At 42.6% G+C, this 19264-nt stretch overlaps 1 protein-coding gene across 1 annotated transcript in view; it reads left to right on the top strand.

The window, feature by feature from the left end:
- The window catches only part of Atp8b1 (ATPase phospholipid transporting 8B1), a 138788-nt gene extending 119984 nt beyond the window's left edge, over positions 1-18804 (top strand). The window contains exons 21-28 of the mRNA XM_021150778.2: positions 3109-3241; positions 3834-4122; positions 7383-7606; positions 8503-8586; positions 9585-9830; positions 10186-10324; positions 15043-15173; positions 17202-18804. Coding sequence (XP_021006437.1) covers positions 3109-3241; positions 3834-4122; positions 7383-7606; positions 8503-8586; positions 9585-9830; positions 10186-10324; positions 15043-15173; positions 17202-17426 — 1471 coding nt within the window. The 3' untranslated portion in view covers positions 17427-18804. The remainder of the gene's footprint in view (positions 1-3108; positions 3242-3833; positions 4123-7382; positions 7607-8502; positions 8587-9584; positions 9831-10185; positions 10325-15042; positions 15174-17201) is intronic.
- Positions 18805-19264: the final 460 nt, after the last annotated feature.

The following is a 19264-nucleotide window of genomic DNA, read 5'->3' as shown; positions in this document are numbered from 1 at the left end:
CATCTGCCTCTGTCTCCCAAGTGCTGGGATTAAAGGCGTGCAACCACCACGCCCGAAAAAATCACAGTCTTGTCTAATGGCACAAAGTAGAATTAAGCTGTGAATACACATCTGCTGTGTGTTCTAACCCGGATGCAATGGTGAGCCTTTCTAATGCAGTCAGCTCTGTAAGTCCTTCCAGCGTCGGGCAGTTTGCGAAGGTAGACAGAGCTAGCAGCCTTATGATCTAAATCCCTTCTGTTTGCACAGAAGCACATAAACCAGGCCATTTTGAACTTGCCCTTTTTTTTTTTTGGTAAATACCAATAACCACATTAACTAAAGTGGTTTTTGACTGCAAGCAACTTGGTTAAGTCCCACATGGCTTTATTTACTTTTTATACACAAGATGCTTAATAATTTTTCCATCTCTCTATGGAAAAGGTCAGATTGGGCCTAAGCCAGACTAAGTGGCAAGTTTATACAGACATCAAATCTTAGGGTCATTCTCTCAACTGACTTCCCGGTTATAGAGAGGCGAGCCATCTTTCTTGGTGATTCTTTGAAATCACGGTTTCCATCAAATAGTTTGAGCACACAGCGCCATGAACTGGTCTGCTCCAGTCTTTTAATGACTTCATAGTACTCAGTCATTTTGAACTTGAAAATGAGAATTAGACTGATGTGGGATGAAGTTAGTAAGTGCCTAGTTCTCTGGGCAGTGCTTCTAAGTATTTGCTCATTTTTTAAATCATTATTGTTATCATCATTATTATTATTATCGTCGTCATCATCATGCCTGCACATGTCATGGTACACGTGTGGAGTTCAGAGGACAACTTTGTGAAGTCAGTTCTCTTCTTCCACCTTTACATGGCTTACGAGGGCTCTAGGGGAACAAACTCAGGCTTGTATAGCAGAATTCTTTGCTCACTGTGCCATCTCACTGGCCTTGGTTCTAATTTGATAGATTTTTTTACCTTTTGAGCATCATTGGCAGTGTCTGCAGACATCTTTGGTGGGTGTAACAGGGGAAGAAGGTCCTAACCTAGTTCTAGTAGGCAGAAGCTAAGACTATGCTAAGCCTTATAGAAAGGACATAATCTATAGCAGGTGACCTTGTAGGAAGGAGAATTATCTGGCTCAAGATACCAATAGTGCCCAAGCTGGGAAACCTGCTTGTGAAGATGAAGAATAGCGGTGGTGTGTGTTGGATGGGGAAAGCCTCAGGTTTAGTGGGGAGACCTGAATCCTTTTACCAGATTTCCAGTGGACTTCCTGCAAGTCAGATCACATCCTTTCTTTCTGCCTTCATTTCCTGATTTGTGAGATAAGGAGATTAGTCACTTCCACTCTAAAGTTCCACAGCTCATCTCCCCATCATACAAAAGTGTTCTGATAATTTATATTGATAAATTATAGTGATTTAAAGCAATAAGAAGGCTGGAGAGGTGGCTCAGCAGTTAAGGGTGCATAATGCTCTTACAGAGGACCTAAGTTCAGCTCCCAGCAGCAATGTTTGGCAGCATATACATGACATACAGTCACATAAACACACAACTGTAAATAACTGAAATTAAACATAAATCTTTAAAAAAAAAAAAAAAGCACCAGTGCCAGATGGTAGTGGCACACACCTTTAATCCTGGCACTTGAAGAGCAGAGGCAGGAAGGTCTCTGTGAGATGGAGGCCAGCCTGGTCTACAGAGTAAGTTCCAGGACAGCCAACGCTACACAGAGAAACCCTGTCTCAAAAGACCAAAAATATATAAATAAAGAAATTAGTTAATGAATTTATTTATCATCACTGAGATTTTTGGAGAGCAGATACGATTTTAAGTATGTGGGAAAAGCCTTTTTTATGTCATAAAATAGCGTGGTAAAATTCACATCAAGACTGCTTCCTTTCTCATACATATGGACACAGTGTTTCCTGCATCTTTATTTGGATCTTTGACACGTGGTAAAATTCCAAGATGATGCCCTGTGCTGGAGGACTGAGCACTTAGACATTTCCCCACAGTGGCGGCACCATGGCTAAGGGGTGTACAGAAGTACTCAGCATCACAAACTGTTAGGAACATGCAACTCAAAATCAGAGACTATGACTTATTTCTGGATGCCCAGAAAAGAAAGAAAATGTGAAGATCAGGACTATGGAGTGTGTCTGTGGGATAAAACATGTGTGGTTGCTAAGTTCTGGTGAGGCATGGCAGGAGCAGAACTCTGGCGTGTGTTGGTAGGGTAAAGGCATGCGGCCACAGTGTGGGTCTTCGTCAAGAGCATTAAAAAATAGAATTTTCATATTGTCCTGTCCTGGGTACCTACTCGGAATAGTTGAAAGCAGGATATTGAAAAAAATATATATGCACAGTCTATTTATATAGCTCTGTTCACAGAGGCCAAGAGACAGAAGCAACCCAGACATCCACTAAAGTATGAGTTGGATAAGCAAAAATCAACATATCCACACAATGGAGTATCGCTTACCCCTCAAAGGGAAAGAGAGTTTGACAGATTATTTCATAGCCCTGATGAACTTGAAGACATCAGTGAGGTGACCCAGTCACAAAACAAGCGAGCTTTCCAAGACGGACTGGCTACTCAGTGTGTGAATAGGCTCACCCCTATGAACTACACTCAACAATGTGATAAATGTCAGGCTGGGTACTTTGTAGCATGATTTTTTTTAAGTGAGGTTAAAATTAAAGTCTAAGGCCAGGCATGGCAGTGCAAACTGTTAATCCTAGCACTTGAGAGGCAGAGGCAGGGGGATTGTGAATTCAAGGCTAGTTGGTCTACATAGTGAGTTGTAGGCCTATCAAGGTTACATGTGTATCTATGTGTGTATAAGATCCAAATGCTAGGATTAAAAGTATATACTACCATGCCTGGCCCTAGTCTTTATATATATACACACACACACACACTCACACATATATAGTATATTTATATATAATGTATATTTTATATATAGTATATTTATATATAATATTATATATAAATTTAATTTCTAATATGTAATATATTATAGATAATAACATAAATTATATATATTGTATACACACACACATAATATATATGAGACTTTATAGTCACCTGTTTCAAATTCATTTTATTTTCCCCTAGCTCTCTTCTTCACACCAGGATGGAGAATCAGAGAAACAGAGGTGGAGTCTCTGCAAAATTTGCACCTCCTGTGTATGAACCCTTTTTTCCACCTGGAGAAAACCGTGCCTTAATCATCACTGGCTCCTGGCTTGTGTGTATCAGTAGTGAGTCTTGCCTGTCACTCAAGAAAGTTCATTTGGGCCATTCTTTATTTCTTTTTCTTTTTTTTTTTTTATGTCTTTATGTATTTATTATATGTAAGTACACTGTGGCTGTGCACAGAGGGCACCAGATCTCACAGCGGATGGTTGTGAGCCACCATGTGGTTGCTGGGATTTGAACTCAGGACCTTAGGAAGAGCAGTCGGCGCTCTTAACCACTGAGCCATCTCTCCAGCCCCATTGGGGCCATTCTTGATGGCTTTGCATACTAATTGCCTGTCAATCTCATCTCTTAGCCTGTCACAACAAGTGTGACTTTCCTAAGTTTGAGTTTTAATGTTAGAGGTTATCTAAGAGTTTAGAGCAAAATGGTGAGATTGGTTATCCAGGGAGTTCCACATATGGGTAATTTCCACTTTTCACTTGAAAGACATGCCTATTTTCTATAATCTTATTGTATGCTTTTTATTAGCACAATAAATAACCCATGACCTTTCCTTCCCAGGACTCAAATCTTGGGAGTGGTACTCGTGGTGTAAAAACTAAAGTGATTGGTGGTGCTTTCTCCTTCTGGTGTCACAGAATGAAATCCTTCTAGAGAAGAAGACCAAGAGAAGTAAGATCCTGAAGCTGAAGTTCCCAAGGACAGAGGAGGAGAGGCGGATGCGGAGCCAGAGCCGGAGACGGCTGGAAGAGAAGAAAGAGCAGCGGCAGAAGAACTTCGTGGACCTGGCCTGCGAGTGCAGCGCCGTCATCTGCTGCCGCGTCACGCCCAAGCAGAAGGCCATGGTGGTGGACCTGGTGAAGAGGTACAAAAAAGCCATCACGCTGGCCATTGGAGACGGGGCCAATGATGTCAACATGATCAAAAGTGAGTTGTACACAGGTGGCTTGTGACACCAGCTTGCTGAACACAAGGGGTAGGAGCATGGGGGAGTGAGGGAAAAGTCTCTTCAGTTGCCAGGACTGAGGCATCATAGGCCGGTATCACTGAAGGCAGCTTTCCCTGCCTTGACCTACCCTCTGGAAGCCGGCAGTAGGCTCAGCGGGAGTGGGATTCACCGAACATCCAGTAGATGAGCTATACATGGGAAACTGTTTCTTTTATGTACAGTATGGCGAGGTTTTCTGAGGATAGTTCATTTTTAAGGGCTTAACAAAAGCTTTATTCATTTATTTAATGTATATGAGTACAGTGTCACGGTCTTCAAACACACCAAAAGAGAGCATCAAATCCCAATACAGACAGTTACTTACAGTTGTAAGTCATCATGTGGTTGCCGGGAATCGAACTCAGGACCTCTGGAAGAGTTGCCAGTGCTTTTAACCACTGATCCATCTCTCCAGTCTCCGAACTTAATATTTTTAACTGTTGCTTCTATCCTGATTAAAAAATTAGGTGCTCTGCAAATAAAATTATTTTTTCTTAATGCAATAAAAACCCTTGATATGTAAGAAATTCTGCAAGAGAGTTCTGCTGCACTCAGCATGGACTGTTATGTCTCTCTCTCTCTCTCTCTCTTTGGTATTTATTTTGAGAATATTATTCTTTCTTACCTAAGCCCTGCAGAAAACATTCTCCCACAATCTCATGGTCTTGATCTCCCTAGCAGATAGCCCATGGTCTTCAGGTTAGGCCCAATTTCTCATCTGAAAAAAAGAAAATTATCCTCTCTGTTGTCTAACTCAGTGCTATTACAGTTAAAGTAAAATATTATGTTACTATATATACACACGTACACACACCACATACACACAGATGTACACATACCACACACACATATACACAGACACATACACACAGACATACACATAGACCTGCACATATCACACATGCATATCCACAGAGAAACACATATACACACACATACAGGCACACATACACGGACAAACACAGACATACACACTAACATATACACTACACATACACCCGCACACACTGATACACACTACACATACACAAAAACACACACACATACTACATATACACAGACACACACGGACACATACCACATATACATACACAGGCACACATACACACACACACACCGCCTGTTGTGCTGGGGAACTTAAGTGTGTCACCTATAACCGGATATGAATTGAGCCTACTTTGTGACTCACAGATTTATCTCTTTCTTTCCTCAGAGCTCCTCTCCTTTCCTCCTTGGCCTGTGCTAAGAGTCTCCCTGCCCTGTCTTCTTCAGCAGGAGCCGTCTGTATGACGTATGTCTTCTTGCTTTTTATCAATGCGCACATCTGTTGCCACTGCCGGTTTCGTCCCTCTCTGCTCTCTGCTCTGTGCCTGTCTCACCACACAGATGCCACTGCTCTGAATGAGATCCCTCCCTCCTCGGTGGCCAGCTCTGGATTATTGTCCCACTATGCACCCTTATATGTCTGTGCCTGTGTCTAAAGAGTAACTTACGCATGGTTTTTATTCAGTTCTGATAGAATTTTCTAGTTGTCCTGGAAGGGAAGAGGCCTTACAGACTTGTCATTTTATTAAATGATGGAGCCTCCAGAGGTTTCCTTCCCCGGTTCACCGTCTGTCTTCAAAAGACAGATAAACCTCATGCAGGCCCAGTTTTCTAAAGTTGCTTTAAACTTTTATTTTTTTTTAAGAATTATTATTTATTTATTTTATGTATATGATGAGTACACTGTAACTGTCTTCAGACACACCAGAAGAGGGCATCAGGTCCCATTACAGATGGTTGTGAGCCACCATGTGGTTGCTGGGAATTGAACTCAGGACCTTTGGAAGAGCAGTCAGTGCTCTTAACCACTGAGCCACCTCTCCAGCCCTAAACTTTTATTTTAAAATTTGTATTCATTTACTTATTTAGTTGTGTATGTGTGTGTGTGTGTGCAAGGTATGTGCATGTGTGTGCTAGTGTATGTGTGTGTGCTAGTGTGTGCATGTGCGTGTGTGTGTGTAACTTAAGGAGCATCTGTTTGGGATAAAAATACAGGAAAATGGGGTCTACCTAGAAGTTGTCTGTGTCTCTGTCTGTGTCTGTGTCTGTCTGTGTCATAAGTTTTCTGCCAGATCAAGAACAATGTACATAAGAAGACAAAAACCCCACGTTCTCTCTCCTGTGCAGATTCTAGCTTATAATGTTTATATGCATGCGTATAACTGGGCGTGATTGTGGGCTAAAGGTACACTGTGGCTTTAAGATAGATACATGCATGCACACATTCACAGGCAAAGCTGATTTCCAATGTTGTGCTCATTCTTCCAATAGTTATTAAATACATTTTTGAATTAGAGAATCCAGAATATTGTCCAGGCCTTAAAAATTAAGGTAAACAAAGACAGTGATGTCTTGTAGAGAAAAATGTGCTGACGAACACAAGCAGCCATCCTTCTCCCATGGCCTCCTTTCTGTTTACACACCTCATTTGCACTACTGCCCCCTCCTCTGTCCTAACATGTCCTCCCCAGCCCTCTTATGGGTTCCTTTTTAGGCTGAGTAGCCTCTGGCCCGTTCACTAGAGGAGCTTTTACTGTTTAGGTCTCTCTAAAGAACTTCTCAGTTGAAAAGCCTTTACGGCTGCCCATCAGCTGGAAATGGTTAGAACTCTGCTACAGATATGTCAAAGAGGGAAGGAGATTTTAGGCTCCAGGTCACCTCAGTTTCCCAGTCATGAGTGGATCTAAACAATGGACCCCAGTCACAATTGAGACCAATGGCAGCAGAGTCTGGGAAAGTATGCCAATTTGCTTTCCGGCCTTACTACTTACAACAGAGGAAGAACGCAGGTTGGCAGGGCTAGTTTTGCAGCATCTACTGTAAGTGCGGTGCAGCTGACTCATCTCTGGCTCCTAAGGGTGTCTGGGGCTCACCCTGTGGATGAAAGAGATGGCTGATATGTCAGGTAGATAATCCAAATGGAATTCATCACCCACCTGAGATCCTATCACAAGTTATTTAAGGAGTCCCATCTGAGCTTGGTTTAGCACACTTGTCCTTCTGAACTGAAATCAGGAGCTGGAGGCAGGGGTAGGGAAGTGGGGCGATGGTAAGCAAGAGTTTTTGTTTTGCGATGGAAAGTCTTATGTTGCTCAATGCTCTGCCTTAAAAGCAATGTCTAACCCACTATTTCTTTTTCCCTCTGCCCCCCCAGCTGCCCACATTGGTGTTGGAATAAGTGGACAAGAAGGGATGCAAGCTGTCATGTCCAGTGACTATTCTTTTGCTCAGTTCAGATATCTGCAGCGGTTGCTGCTGGTCCACGGCCGGTGGTCTTACATAAGGATGTGCAAGTTCCTACGATACTTCTTTTACAAGAACTTTGCCTTCACTTTAGTTCATTTCTGGTACTCCTTCTTCAATGGCTACTCAGCCCAGGTAATATAACATGATTCCTTTAGAACTATTTTTTTTTTAGTAGAACTTTTTATAAATAAAATGCTAGTTCTTTTAAACATTTTATGAATTTGTTTGTTTATTGTGTGTGTATCTGTCTATGTGGGGAGGACAGGGCACAGTGTACATGTAGAGGTCAGAGAAACAGCTTTGGGGAGTCAGTTCTTTAGCTGGGCTTCAGGAATTGACCTCAGGTCACCAGGCTTGAGTGACAAGTGCCTTTGCCTGTGAAGCCACCTTGCCAGCCTTCCTGAACTAGTTTTATTTTCAATATTCTTTTTTTTTTTTGAGTATTTAAAAAAGTTTTAAATGCTTCATTTCCATTTCAGAATTGTAATTTCATTTCACAAGGAAGTCTGAAAGTGAGGAACCCAGCTAGAGAGTTGCCTCAAGGTTAAGAGTACACACTGTTCTTATAGAGGACCTGAATTTGGTCCCCAATACCCATGTCAGGTGATTCAGACTACCTGTAACTCCCATCCCAGAGGATCCAAAGCCCTCTTCTTGCATCTGTGGACACTCATGTGCACATACCCATATACAGATGCACACACATACACATAATTTAAAATTTTAAAGTCTTTTTTAAAAAAATAAACACTGATTTTATTTTACTAACATTATTAGTCAGAACAGAATATTTTGGCAAAACCTTATAGTATTCACACACACACACATTTAAGGAGACAATTTCAGAGGGGATTGTTGCTATAGAAAAGCCTGTGGTATATCTCACTGCATAGACTTATTTTGTAGGGCCAGCTGAGGGCTACTTCCTCTTCAGGAGAGGTCCACGCTGGCAGGAGACAGTCCTGCGTGGTGAAAGTAGACCTGTAATGTGTCTGTGTGTGACATAGAGCCTCTGTCTTCGTTCACAGACGGCGTATGAGGACTGGTTTATCACCCTCTACAACGTGCTGTACTCCAGTTTGCCTGTGCTCCTCATGGGGCTGCTTGATCAGGTAGGAGGCCTGGGATGGGGTGCTGTGGAAAGACCCATCTGTTGCCAGGGAGATTACAGAAAGCGCATCCACGCGTTCTGATAAACCCCGGTATACCTGTCAAGCAACAATAGCTGCTTTCTGCTCTGTTCCAAAAAGAGTTTCTGTAGCTTCACTGAGTTCAAGCAAGGATGCTCACATTTTCCTTTCAGACATTTGTTCAGGCGACACCCAAGAATCCAGCCTGACTTATGTCAACAACTTATTTTAAAAAGTAAATTTTAATAGTTTCCAAAGTTTACGCATCTAATTCCTAAATCATGTTTCGCCTAACAAGTTATTCTTTTTTTTTAAATATTTTATTTGTATTCACTTTACATCTCAATCACAGCCCCCCTCCCTCTTCTCTTCCCAGTCCAACCCTTACAAATCTCTCCCCCCCCCAATGCCTCCCCACTTCTAATCAGGGAAGGGGTGCCTCCCTTGGGTACCACCCAACCCTGGGGCATCTAGTCCCAGCAGGTCCCTGTCATCCTCTCCTTACAGAGGCCATTCCAGGCAGTGGGGAAGGGGATCCAATGGAAGGGAACAGAGACCAAGGCAGCCCACACCCCTCTTGCTAGGTGGACAAGTGATTCTTAGGGAAGGGATAATTGATAAGAAATAATTGGGATAATTAAGGATTAACTTACCAACTTGTGTGTGAGTATTCTCCCTCTAGATTTGTAATAATACAAATACATTCTCTCAGGGGGTTAGAAGCTAATCTCCACATACTACTTGACATTACTATTGTCTTTACTAGTACAGTGATAAGTTCCCCATAGCCACGGTCTGTAAGCATTGAGTGACGGTGAGCCAAAGCTTGACTGACCTCTGCACACAAAGATACTGGTCAGGCTTCCCGCTTGCCTTCCTAAAACACTGGGGCAAGGTGCAGCTGTTTGTGAGATCCAAGATGCTCACTGTGACGTCCCTGCATCCTTGACCTGATGGGCGAATTTTGTTTTCTCTTTAAGGACGTGAGTGACAAGCTGAGCCTCCGATTCCCTGGGCTGTATGTAGTGGGGCAGAGGGACTTGCTGTTCAACTATAAGAGATTCTTTGTCAGTTTGCTGCATGGGGTCTTAACCTCAATGGTCCTCTTCTTCATACCGCTTGGCGCTTATCTGCAAACAGTGGGACAGGATGGGGAGGCGCCTTCAGACTACCAGTCCTTCGCCGTCACGGTGGCCTCCGCTCTAGTGATAACGGTCAACTTCCAGGTATGTGGCTTTCCTTCACGGTATCCTGTATCTGTTGGTACCCGTACTTCTGTAACTAGGCAAGCCTGCCCAGCCTGTCCTCAGAGCCCCTGTCACTTTACACAACGAGAAGGTTCTTTGCATCCCTCATCCTAGCATGTTTCTTCTCTCTCTCTCTCTCTCTCTCTCTCTCTCTCTTGCTTGAGCCAAGGGTGGCTTGGTCTCTGGGTGTTTACTGTTCCAACCAAACCATACCCAAACTGCCAAATTGAAATTTGTCAAATTGGAATTTGGAGGGTTCACAGATCTTTCCTTTTCCTGCTCAAGTCCCCAAATGAGTGCTCTGGTTTTTATCCCGCTTCTGGTTTCCCAACAGATTGGCTTGGATACTTCATACTGGACTTTTGTGAATGCCTTTTCAATTTTCGGCAGCATCGCACTGTACTTCGGCATCATGTTTGACTTCCACAGTGCTGGGATACACGTTCTCTTTCCGTCCGCATTTCAGTTCACAGGTTGGTATTGCCCAGACTCCGAAAGTAAGCGTAGGTCAGTGCCATGAGATTACAATCACACATAATCCTTAGGTGAGCAGAAAAATACAAAGAGCATATATCTCTGCTAGTAAAAAATGAGTATTCTAATAGGAATTGAATGGCAGTGGCTCCTTGGAAGGGTCTAAGCAAGGTAAAGTCATATTAAGACACAGCTGTGCATCCGTTAAAGAAGATAGCTTCAAGGTTAAAAGGCTTGGGCCAGCAGGATGAACCAGCAGGTAAATCACTGTGCCCACCACCCAAACCTGACAATATGTGGGCTCACATCGAAGGAGAAGAGAAAGAATTCCCAAAACAAGCTGTCCTCGGACCTACATCTGCAAATGTGCTCACGTACACTCACACACACCCACGCACGCACAATAAACATAGAAATGAACTAAGCTTTTTAAAAAGATTTAAAAGTCGGAGGTGAAGAGATAGGTCAGTGGTTAAGAGGACACACTGCTCTTGCAGAGGACCCAGGATCAGTAAATAACTGTGGCAAGCACAATTATTTACTTGCTTGGCTGCCCCAGGCCTTTATTTAATCTTTACGTTATCTTATTTAACAGATGCCCAGCTGCGTCTTAATGTGGCTTTAACCTGCTTAGACCCTTCCAAACAGCCACTAAAACCCATATCAGGTGGCTCCCGATTGCCAGGAACTCCAGTCCCAAGGGTTCCATGTCCTTTTCTGGCTTCTACAGGCAACACATACACACATAGTTTTAAGATATCATTTTATGCCCAGCAGTAGATGGCCAACAGAAAATGAACTTAATGGCATTCTTTGTGCCACAGTTCTTTCTCAGGGCTCTTTGGTTTTGTTTGTTTCTTATGGAACTTTTGTGTATATATATTACCGATTTCCAGTTTTGTGTTTTCATGAAATTTCTGTGTATGTGAACCTGTGTTTCCACATCTTTTTGTGTTTCTTGTGCTCTTGTGTGTGTGTGTGTGTGTTCTTTTTCTGTTTGTTTTGTCCTATTCTGGTTTGTTTTTATCTTGTCTTATTTTATTATTATTTTTAGATGCCTGTTTGTATTCTATTGAGAGAGAGGAAAGGAAAGTGTGTGGATTGGGGTGGGAGGGGAAGTAGAGAGATCTGGGAGGAGTTGAGAGAAAGGAAACCTTGATCATATATTAGATGAAAAAAATCTTTCTTCAATTTAAAAATTAAAATGAAATTCAAATTGTATTTGGTAAAAGACAATAAATAGGCACAATTTAAAAGTAATAAAAGACAAATAAAACCAAAGATTAAATTGCCGGGAAGAGCGGCAAGTGCCTGTAATCCAAGTTCAGGGTTGGCCTGGTCTATAGAGTGAGCTCCAGGCCAGCTGGGCTAAAAGCAAGGCTCTGCCTAAAAAAAAAAAAAAAAAACAGAGGCAAAAGAAAGAGGCAGGGGCAGCTAAATAAAGCCTTCCTCCACTCCCACAAGACCTAATCTCCATAGTTATGACACATTGAGTGCATATATATTTCTGAAAGAAGGTTTAATTTTTTCCAAAACACTCTGAAAATGCACAATTAACTATAAAATGCTTCATACATTTTGACCAGGTGTTTCTACTTTAAGGTTCTTTGTACAAAAACTGCAACACTATCACAGTTCTAATCATTTTTAAAGGGGGTGTAGAAATAGGTCAAAGACAAGAATATTAAATTAACCAATCAAATGACGAATTACTAATACAATGGAAACCTAGAACTCAGAATCCTGGTCCATCTTTGGAACTATGTCTGTTGAACAGCAGTTCAATGAACAGTCCACAGAAGCCATGGGCTCAGATGATTGTAACTGTTAAACACATGACTTAAGCTCCAGAGGTTGGGGCTGGAGAGATAGCACAGCAGTTAAAAGCACTGGCTGTTCTCCCAGAGGACCTAGGTTTGACTCCCACCATCCACGTGGTGGCTTACAACATCTGTAACTCCAGCTCCAGGAGATCCAATGCCCTCTTCTGGCTTCCAAAAGCACCAGGCATGCATGTGATGCACAGGCATACAGGCAAGCAAAACACCCATACACATAAGATGTAAAAGTAACACACACACACAATTTAAGAGCCAGAGGTCAGGAGGAGAACAATGTCTTCTGACTCTGACAGGACTGCTGCACTCATGAACTCACAGAGCTGTGGTTGCCTGCACAGAGTCAAGCCAGCCAGTATTTCAGTGTGGAGGGGGAAGGGGCTCGTGAGCCCTCTGCCTCTAACTTAGTGGGACAGTTGATGGCTTCTGAGCAAGGGAGAGTCAGATTCCTTTAAGGGTGTCACCCTGCTCTAGTAAATGCCCTACTTTTGAGTATATGGGTAGCACAAAGCAGACTTGGAGGGTTATTTAAAAAAAAAAAAAGAAAGAAAGAAAGAAAAGAGAAAAAGAAAGGATAAGAACTTGGGAGGGAAGTGTTAGCGGAGTGGAGTTTAAATATAATCAAAGTATATTGTATACATTATATCAAACTGATATAAATACCACAAATACAAAAATAAACATAAATTGAACTTTTGTGAGATTCTCAAATAGTTTGGATTTATGATGAAATAAAAATTCTCCATAACTTTTTTTTGAATAGAAGATTGGGACTTTATGGCCCATTGTTGAGTCTTAAGCGCTTGTTGCTATGGTAACCCTTTTCATCTCTGGGTGGAGCTAGTTTTCATTATTTTTGTTTTGGTTTTTTTTTTCTTACTCTTTTAATGCTTACTTAGAAGATTCTGATATGAAGTGGGTTCTCTCAATTTAATTTATATTTAGTAGTTTAAAAGCAAAGACTGTGTGTGTGTGTGTGTGTATGTGTGTAAATATGAGTAAAGCTTTAAAAAGTAGAAAGAATAAGAGAGGGTAAAAATAGATGATGAGGGAAGACGGAAGATAGGCAAAGGATGCTCAGGATACTGAAGAGCAGATGACGCCAAGTGGGGAAGAGGTTCTGTAGGGGATTAAGAAGAACAGTAGGGTGGAAAGCTGAAGGGAGGAGGGTGAAACCCATTCTGAAAAAATGCCATGATGACATCCGATACCTTGTGTGCTCATTTTTAAAAAGATAAAAGTTTAAATTTTAAAAATTAATTTTATGGACCCATATAAAGTACAGAAAGCTTTGTGGTAAATTCGCCTCTAGATGTTGGGGAAATGTATATGATCCTCATATACATCATGTATATAAAATTCAACAGCAAATCACCAGTTCCGGTGGCCAAAGCTTGGCTCCAGTCACAGAGTGGGTTTTGATCTTGGGACTGCCCTGGCTAGCTGTGTTTTCTTGGGCAAACTCACTAAGCTCTCGACTCAGTTTCCCGGTGTGGCTCGGACAACAGCTCCCACCTCTCAGAATAGATTGAATGGCATGACCCATATAAAACACTGTGGGCTGCCAGTTCATATGACAAATGTGTGGAGTTTCTGGCCAAAACTATTTTTAAAAATGGGATACAGAGCTAAACAGGGAATTCTCTCAACAGAGAAATCTTGAATGGCACTTAAAGAAATGTTCAACATCCTTTAGACATCAGGGAAGTGCAAATCAAAACGACTCTGAGATTCCACCTTCCACCAATCAGAATGGCTAAGATCAAAAACTCAGGTGACAGCAGATGCTGGCGAGGATGTGGAGAAAGAGGAACACTCCTCCATTGCTGGTGGGATTGCAAGCTTGTACAACCACTCTGGAAATCCATCTGGAGGTTCCTCAGAAAACTGGAAATAGTTCTACCTGAAGACCTAGCTATACCACTCCTGGGCATATACCCAGAAGATGTTTCACCATATCCCAAGGACACGTGCTCCACTATGTTCATTGCAGCTGTATTCATAACTGCTTTATTTTTAACATCCTTTTTGGAACTCTCTACTGCCAAATGACCCTAAGGGCCGAGTGCTCACAAAGCAGGGATCCGGCTGAGAGCTCCACCTCAGCGCCAAACTTCCATTGTTCCTTGGTGCAGCATTAACAAAAGCATCCTCCCCCCTTCCTTTATCAGCTTATAGCAGGCAATCGACCTTTTTTACTTGGCTTTTCCAGGTCTAGGCATTTTAAATTATGCATTCCTGCCAGGCAATGAATGGTAGCACATGCCCTTAATCCCAGAGCCTGGGAGGCAGAGGCAGACCGATCTCTGTGAGTTCAAGGCCTGCCTGATCTACAGATCAAGGTCCTGCCTGGAAAGCCAGGTATACCAGGAGGAAACCCTGTCTCAAAAAAATAAAAAATAAAAAAAAACAAACAAACAACAGTGAATTCCTGTCAGGGTGTGGTGGATCTGATCTGCCATCTCGGCATCCTGAAGGCTTCAGGGTTGAAACCCTACCTCAAAAACAAAATCTGGAGGTGGGGTGGGGAAGTCCATTTCTGGAGCAGTGTAGGGAGGTAATAAATCGTTATAAAATGTTGGGCTGGAGAGATGGCTCAGCGGTTAAGAGCACCAACCCCGGTAACCACACAGTGGCTCACAACCATCTGTAATGAGATTGGACTCCCTCTTCTGGTGTCTAAAGACAGCTGCAGTGTACTTACATATAATAAATAAATAGATCTTGAAAGAAAGAAAGAAAGAAAGAAAGAAAGAAAGAAAGAAAGAAAGAAAGAAAGTCTTACCTAAGATGTCTGCTGAGTATATGGAAGGCTAACTCTGTCCTCAGGATAGAAGCACCTCTGTGAGTCCCTGTGAGTCCCTGTTGTGTTGTTGCAGGTACGGCTTCCAATGCCCTGAGACAGCCATACATCTGGCTGACCATCATCCTGACGGTTGCCGTATGCTTACTACCTGTCGTCGCCATCCGTTTCCTGTCCATGACCATTTGGCCATCAGAAAGTGATAAGGTACATAGAGATACAGACCTACCCTCCTCCTACAGCAGTGTCCCTTCGGGGATCCAACACATCCCCCATCACTACCTGTCCTGCTGAAAGCCTGTGGGAAGGCTGATAAGAATTTTGCTGTCTCACTGTTTCTCTTTAATTCCATCGTGAGGGATCGTGAACCTTCAGACGTTTGTTCATACAGTGAAGCAGGTCTTGTCCCTTCAGTTTTACAATTATCTTAACATTTTGCCATGCTAATGGTTTGGGCTTCCTTCCCCTCCCCTTATTTGTTTAATTGATTATTTTATTTACATTCCAGATGTTGCCCCCTTCCCAGTCCCTGCTCCCACAGTTCTTTATCCAATTCCCCCTCCCCTTTGTCTCTGAGAGGGTGATCTCCTCTCTCCCCCCTCACCCACCCTCCTTATTTAAAGCAAATATCATATCTGATAATATAATCAATGTCTCAAAAACGGTGTAATGATCCCCTTGCATAATGATCAGCAGACTCCAGGCCCCGTTGTTGAGCAATTTAACATTGCTTTTCCCGTCACACTTCTGAAGGGAGTGTCTTCTTTATTAGTTTCATCTTGTGCTGTGAGGTGGCCACAGCAGTTCCTGGCATCACATCGATAAATGGGGACAAGGCTTCCATCCTTTCCCTCAGGATCCTGGGAACTTTGCACGTGTACTTTTCTCAGATGTCATTTGTCAGAATTAGGCTGTACATTGAACTAATAGCCAACAAGATAAAACTCCCTCTCTTATGAAGAACGTCACTGTAGAGGGGAGGGTGATTACCTTTCTAAATCAGCATCCTATGGAAAGGTGAGGGTGGACGTTAGGTAAGCAAGGGCCCAGGAGAACACTGTGACAGTGCTTGGTAAACAAGAGAAGAGATAGGACCTCAGTTCTCTAAGTGCAAGAACGAAGACTTGAGTCTGGGTTCCAGCACACATGCTAACAACTTCACCTGGCACCCTGCATCTCCAGATGTGGGGGCAGGAGGATTCCTGGGGCTTGCTGGCCAGTGTCGCTGAATCTGTGGGCTCCAGAATTGATTCTATGACAAATCCTATCTCAAAAATTAGGGTGGAGGGGATAGAGGGAGACACCAGACATCCATCTCTAGCTTCTATAGTCATGTACACACACACATGCGCAAGCACCTGCACATATGAACATGCACGCACACACACACACACACAGAGTGAGAGAGAGAGAGAGAGAGAGAACAAGAAAGAGAAAGACAGACAGACAGAGACTATGCTGTAACATGCCTTTGAGGTTTGTCAACACATACCAGTCTGCCCTGGGATTCACAAAAAATGTTAGCTTAGCAGCCTAGTTTGCTTTCTACTGCTCTGATAAATAGCACGACCAATGCAATTCGGGGAAGCAAAGGTTTATTTCATCATATGACTCCCAGGTCACAAGCTCCCACTGAGGGAAGCCAGGGCAGAAGGTCGATCAGGCAGGACCATGGAGTCAGAAAGTGAAGCAGGAACTGCTGGAGGGGTGCTGCTCACTGGCTTGTTCTCAACGGCATGCTACCCAGAATCTTCTACTCAGGGGTGGAACCCTCACATTGGGCTGGGCCCTCCCATACCAACCACTAATCAAGATAATGCCCTATAGCCTTGACTACAGGCCAATCTGATGGAGGCGGCTTCTTAATTAACATTCCTTCTCAAATGAATCTAGTTTGTGTCAAGTTGACAGGAAATAACCACTACACTTACTAAAAGTGTGAGGCTTGGTTTTCCTGGAACTTGCGATATAGACCAGGCTGACCTCCAAGATACCTCCACCTTTTGAGTACTGGGATTAAATGCCTGGCAATAGTTTTCCAAAATCTACCTGCAGGATAGTGGAAATAGTCCCCAACCCTCCGGACCCTCCATGTCCCGCTAGCCCAGAAAGCGGGGACATTTGTGCGTGCATAAGGGTGTAAAGGCTCTCCGCGGGGCTAGCTTCTGCCCAGCTTCTATTGGCTAGGCGACCTGTGCATCTCAGATCTGTCTCTTCTTGCTTTTCTCTCTCCAGATCCAGAAGCATCGAAAGCGATTGAAGGCTGAAGAGCAGTGGAAACGGCGGCAGAGCGTGTTCCGGAGGGGAGTATCTTCCAGGCGCTCAGCCTATGCCTTTTCCCACCAGAGAGGCTACGCAGATCTCATCTCCTCTGGCCGCAGCATCCGCAAGAAGCGCTCGCCCCTGGATGCCATCATCGCGGATGGCACGGCTGAGTACCGGCGCACAGTGGAGAGCTGATTGGCATTGCTCTGCTGAGAGACCGGAGCGCTGGGAAGACGTTTTGGTTTTGGTTTTGGTTTTTTCTTTAATGAACGACTCAGGACCTTTTTAAAAACACAAACAAACTGAAGTTGTCACAGTGATACTGATGACAATAACCTTTTTAATAAACTTCTAGGATTGTGCTGTTAAGCAATCACAAAGCCAAGACACCACCTGTTATTCAGCCGATTGTGTCTGCTGAGATTCAAAGGGAACTTTTTTTTAATCCTGGCCTAATGGAAGACCGCAGAATTTAGAAAAGTCTCCCATTTCAGCTGGAAGGACACTACTACACTACAAATTTACAATTACACTCTTCTATCTGTGGCCTCAAGCGTGGATTTCTCAGATGCACTCCCCCTCTGCTTGTCATCTTTAAAAAGAAGAAAACAGAAAATCTGTTTTTAATGTATGGGTGCAGTAACAAAGGGTTGCTAATGTTTATCACCTGACAGGAAGTGGCTTAATGACTTTTTCAGACCTTGATCAGGCTCCCTGTTTCTTTCTACCAACTTTCGAAATTTGAAACAAGTTTCCTTGATTGAATGATTTAAGTGCAACGTTCCATTCTGGTTTTGATTTTACTACCAAGCTAAATAATGTATTCCGTGTTTTTTTACTATTTGGTATTTCTCTGTACTACCAAGCGATTTGACTCCCTACTTTAATTTTAAAATTTTTTAAATGACAAAAAATATTTTTTTAAAGCTGAGGACATTATCCACTAGTATTAAGTACCATTTAGATAAGAGAAATAAATTGTGGCATCTGTAAAGGACTATAGATCATGATAATGGAATGTGTGTTTCAGAAATGCTAGACGAAAGGGATTTAAATGTTTTCAACAAGAAGTGATAACTGAGAAATGGAAAAAACGTGATGTCAACTTTATACAATATACACGTGCTGAGGAACATGGCAGGCCACCTTGTGGCTTGGTGGCAAAGCTGGAGTCCTAGGTCCCATATAAAATGGAAGAAACATCACATGATGTCCTATAAATATGCACAATTACGGATCACCTAAAATTGACTAGAAAGGGACAGGACTATGCCTATTGAAATTTTCCTTGTGGTTTCCTTTGGAAGACAACACTATTTAGCTCTTCCCAGTCACTGAATGGACTGGGAGGTTGGGGGTGGGAGGGGAGAAACAAGAGTCTTGACTCTTAAGTGATGGGAACATTGTTACTACTGCCCACAACAGAGGAGAATGATACATACAAAGGTGTATTCAAACTGCTGCCTGTGGCCTCATTCAGGCAAGGAGAACTATGAATATAGCCCAATACAAAAATGGTTAAAATTACTTAAAACACTATGAGATTGTGTGTATATATATATATGTGCAACATACGTGTGTGTATATATATATATATATATATATATATATATATATATATATATACGTGCAACTTCATTGCTTGGGCTTGAGTGTGAGCTTTCCCACTGTCAGGAGCATGGACTTACCTGGTAGGGAGTCTGTGGAGGACTTTCCCCTGTGTTTCCTAGAAGCAAAAGAGAGATCTACTGTTCAGAACAGATAAGTTTAAACAAACAAACAAAAAGCCCAGAGGGCATCAGTGATACCTTTGGGAATATTTTGCAGAATTATCTGTTGAAAAGAAACTGCTTGTGTCCCCCTTCCTAGAAAGTATTTTATACAAGTCTTTTGGAGCCTTGCTCTTGCATCTGTCTTATGTCTAAGACAAAAAAGAACAGTTGTTTTTGTTTTTTATTTTGGAAAAAACATTAGGTGATTAAGGAAAATATCCTTGAAAAGGTAACTTATTTTTTTCCCCCAGGGGATTTTTC

This window comes from Mus caroli, chromosome 18, assembly GCF_900094665.2.
Source record: "Mus caroli chromosome 18, CAROLI_EIJ_v1.1, whole genome shotgun sequence".
Classification (NCBI taxonomy): Eukaryota; Metazoa; Chordata; class Mammalia; order Rodentia; family Muridae; genus Mus; species Mus caroli.
This window is presented reverse-complemented; position numbering and strand designations above follow the sequence as displayed.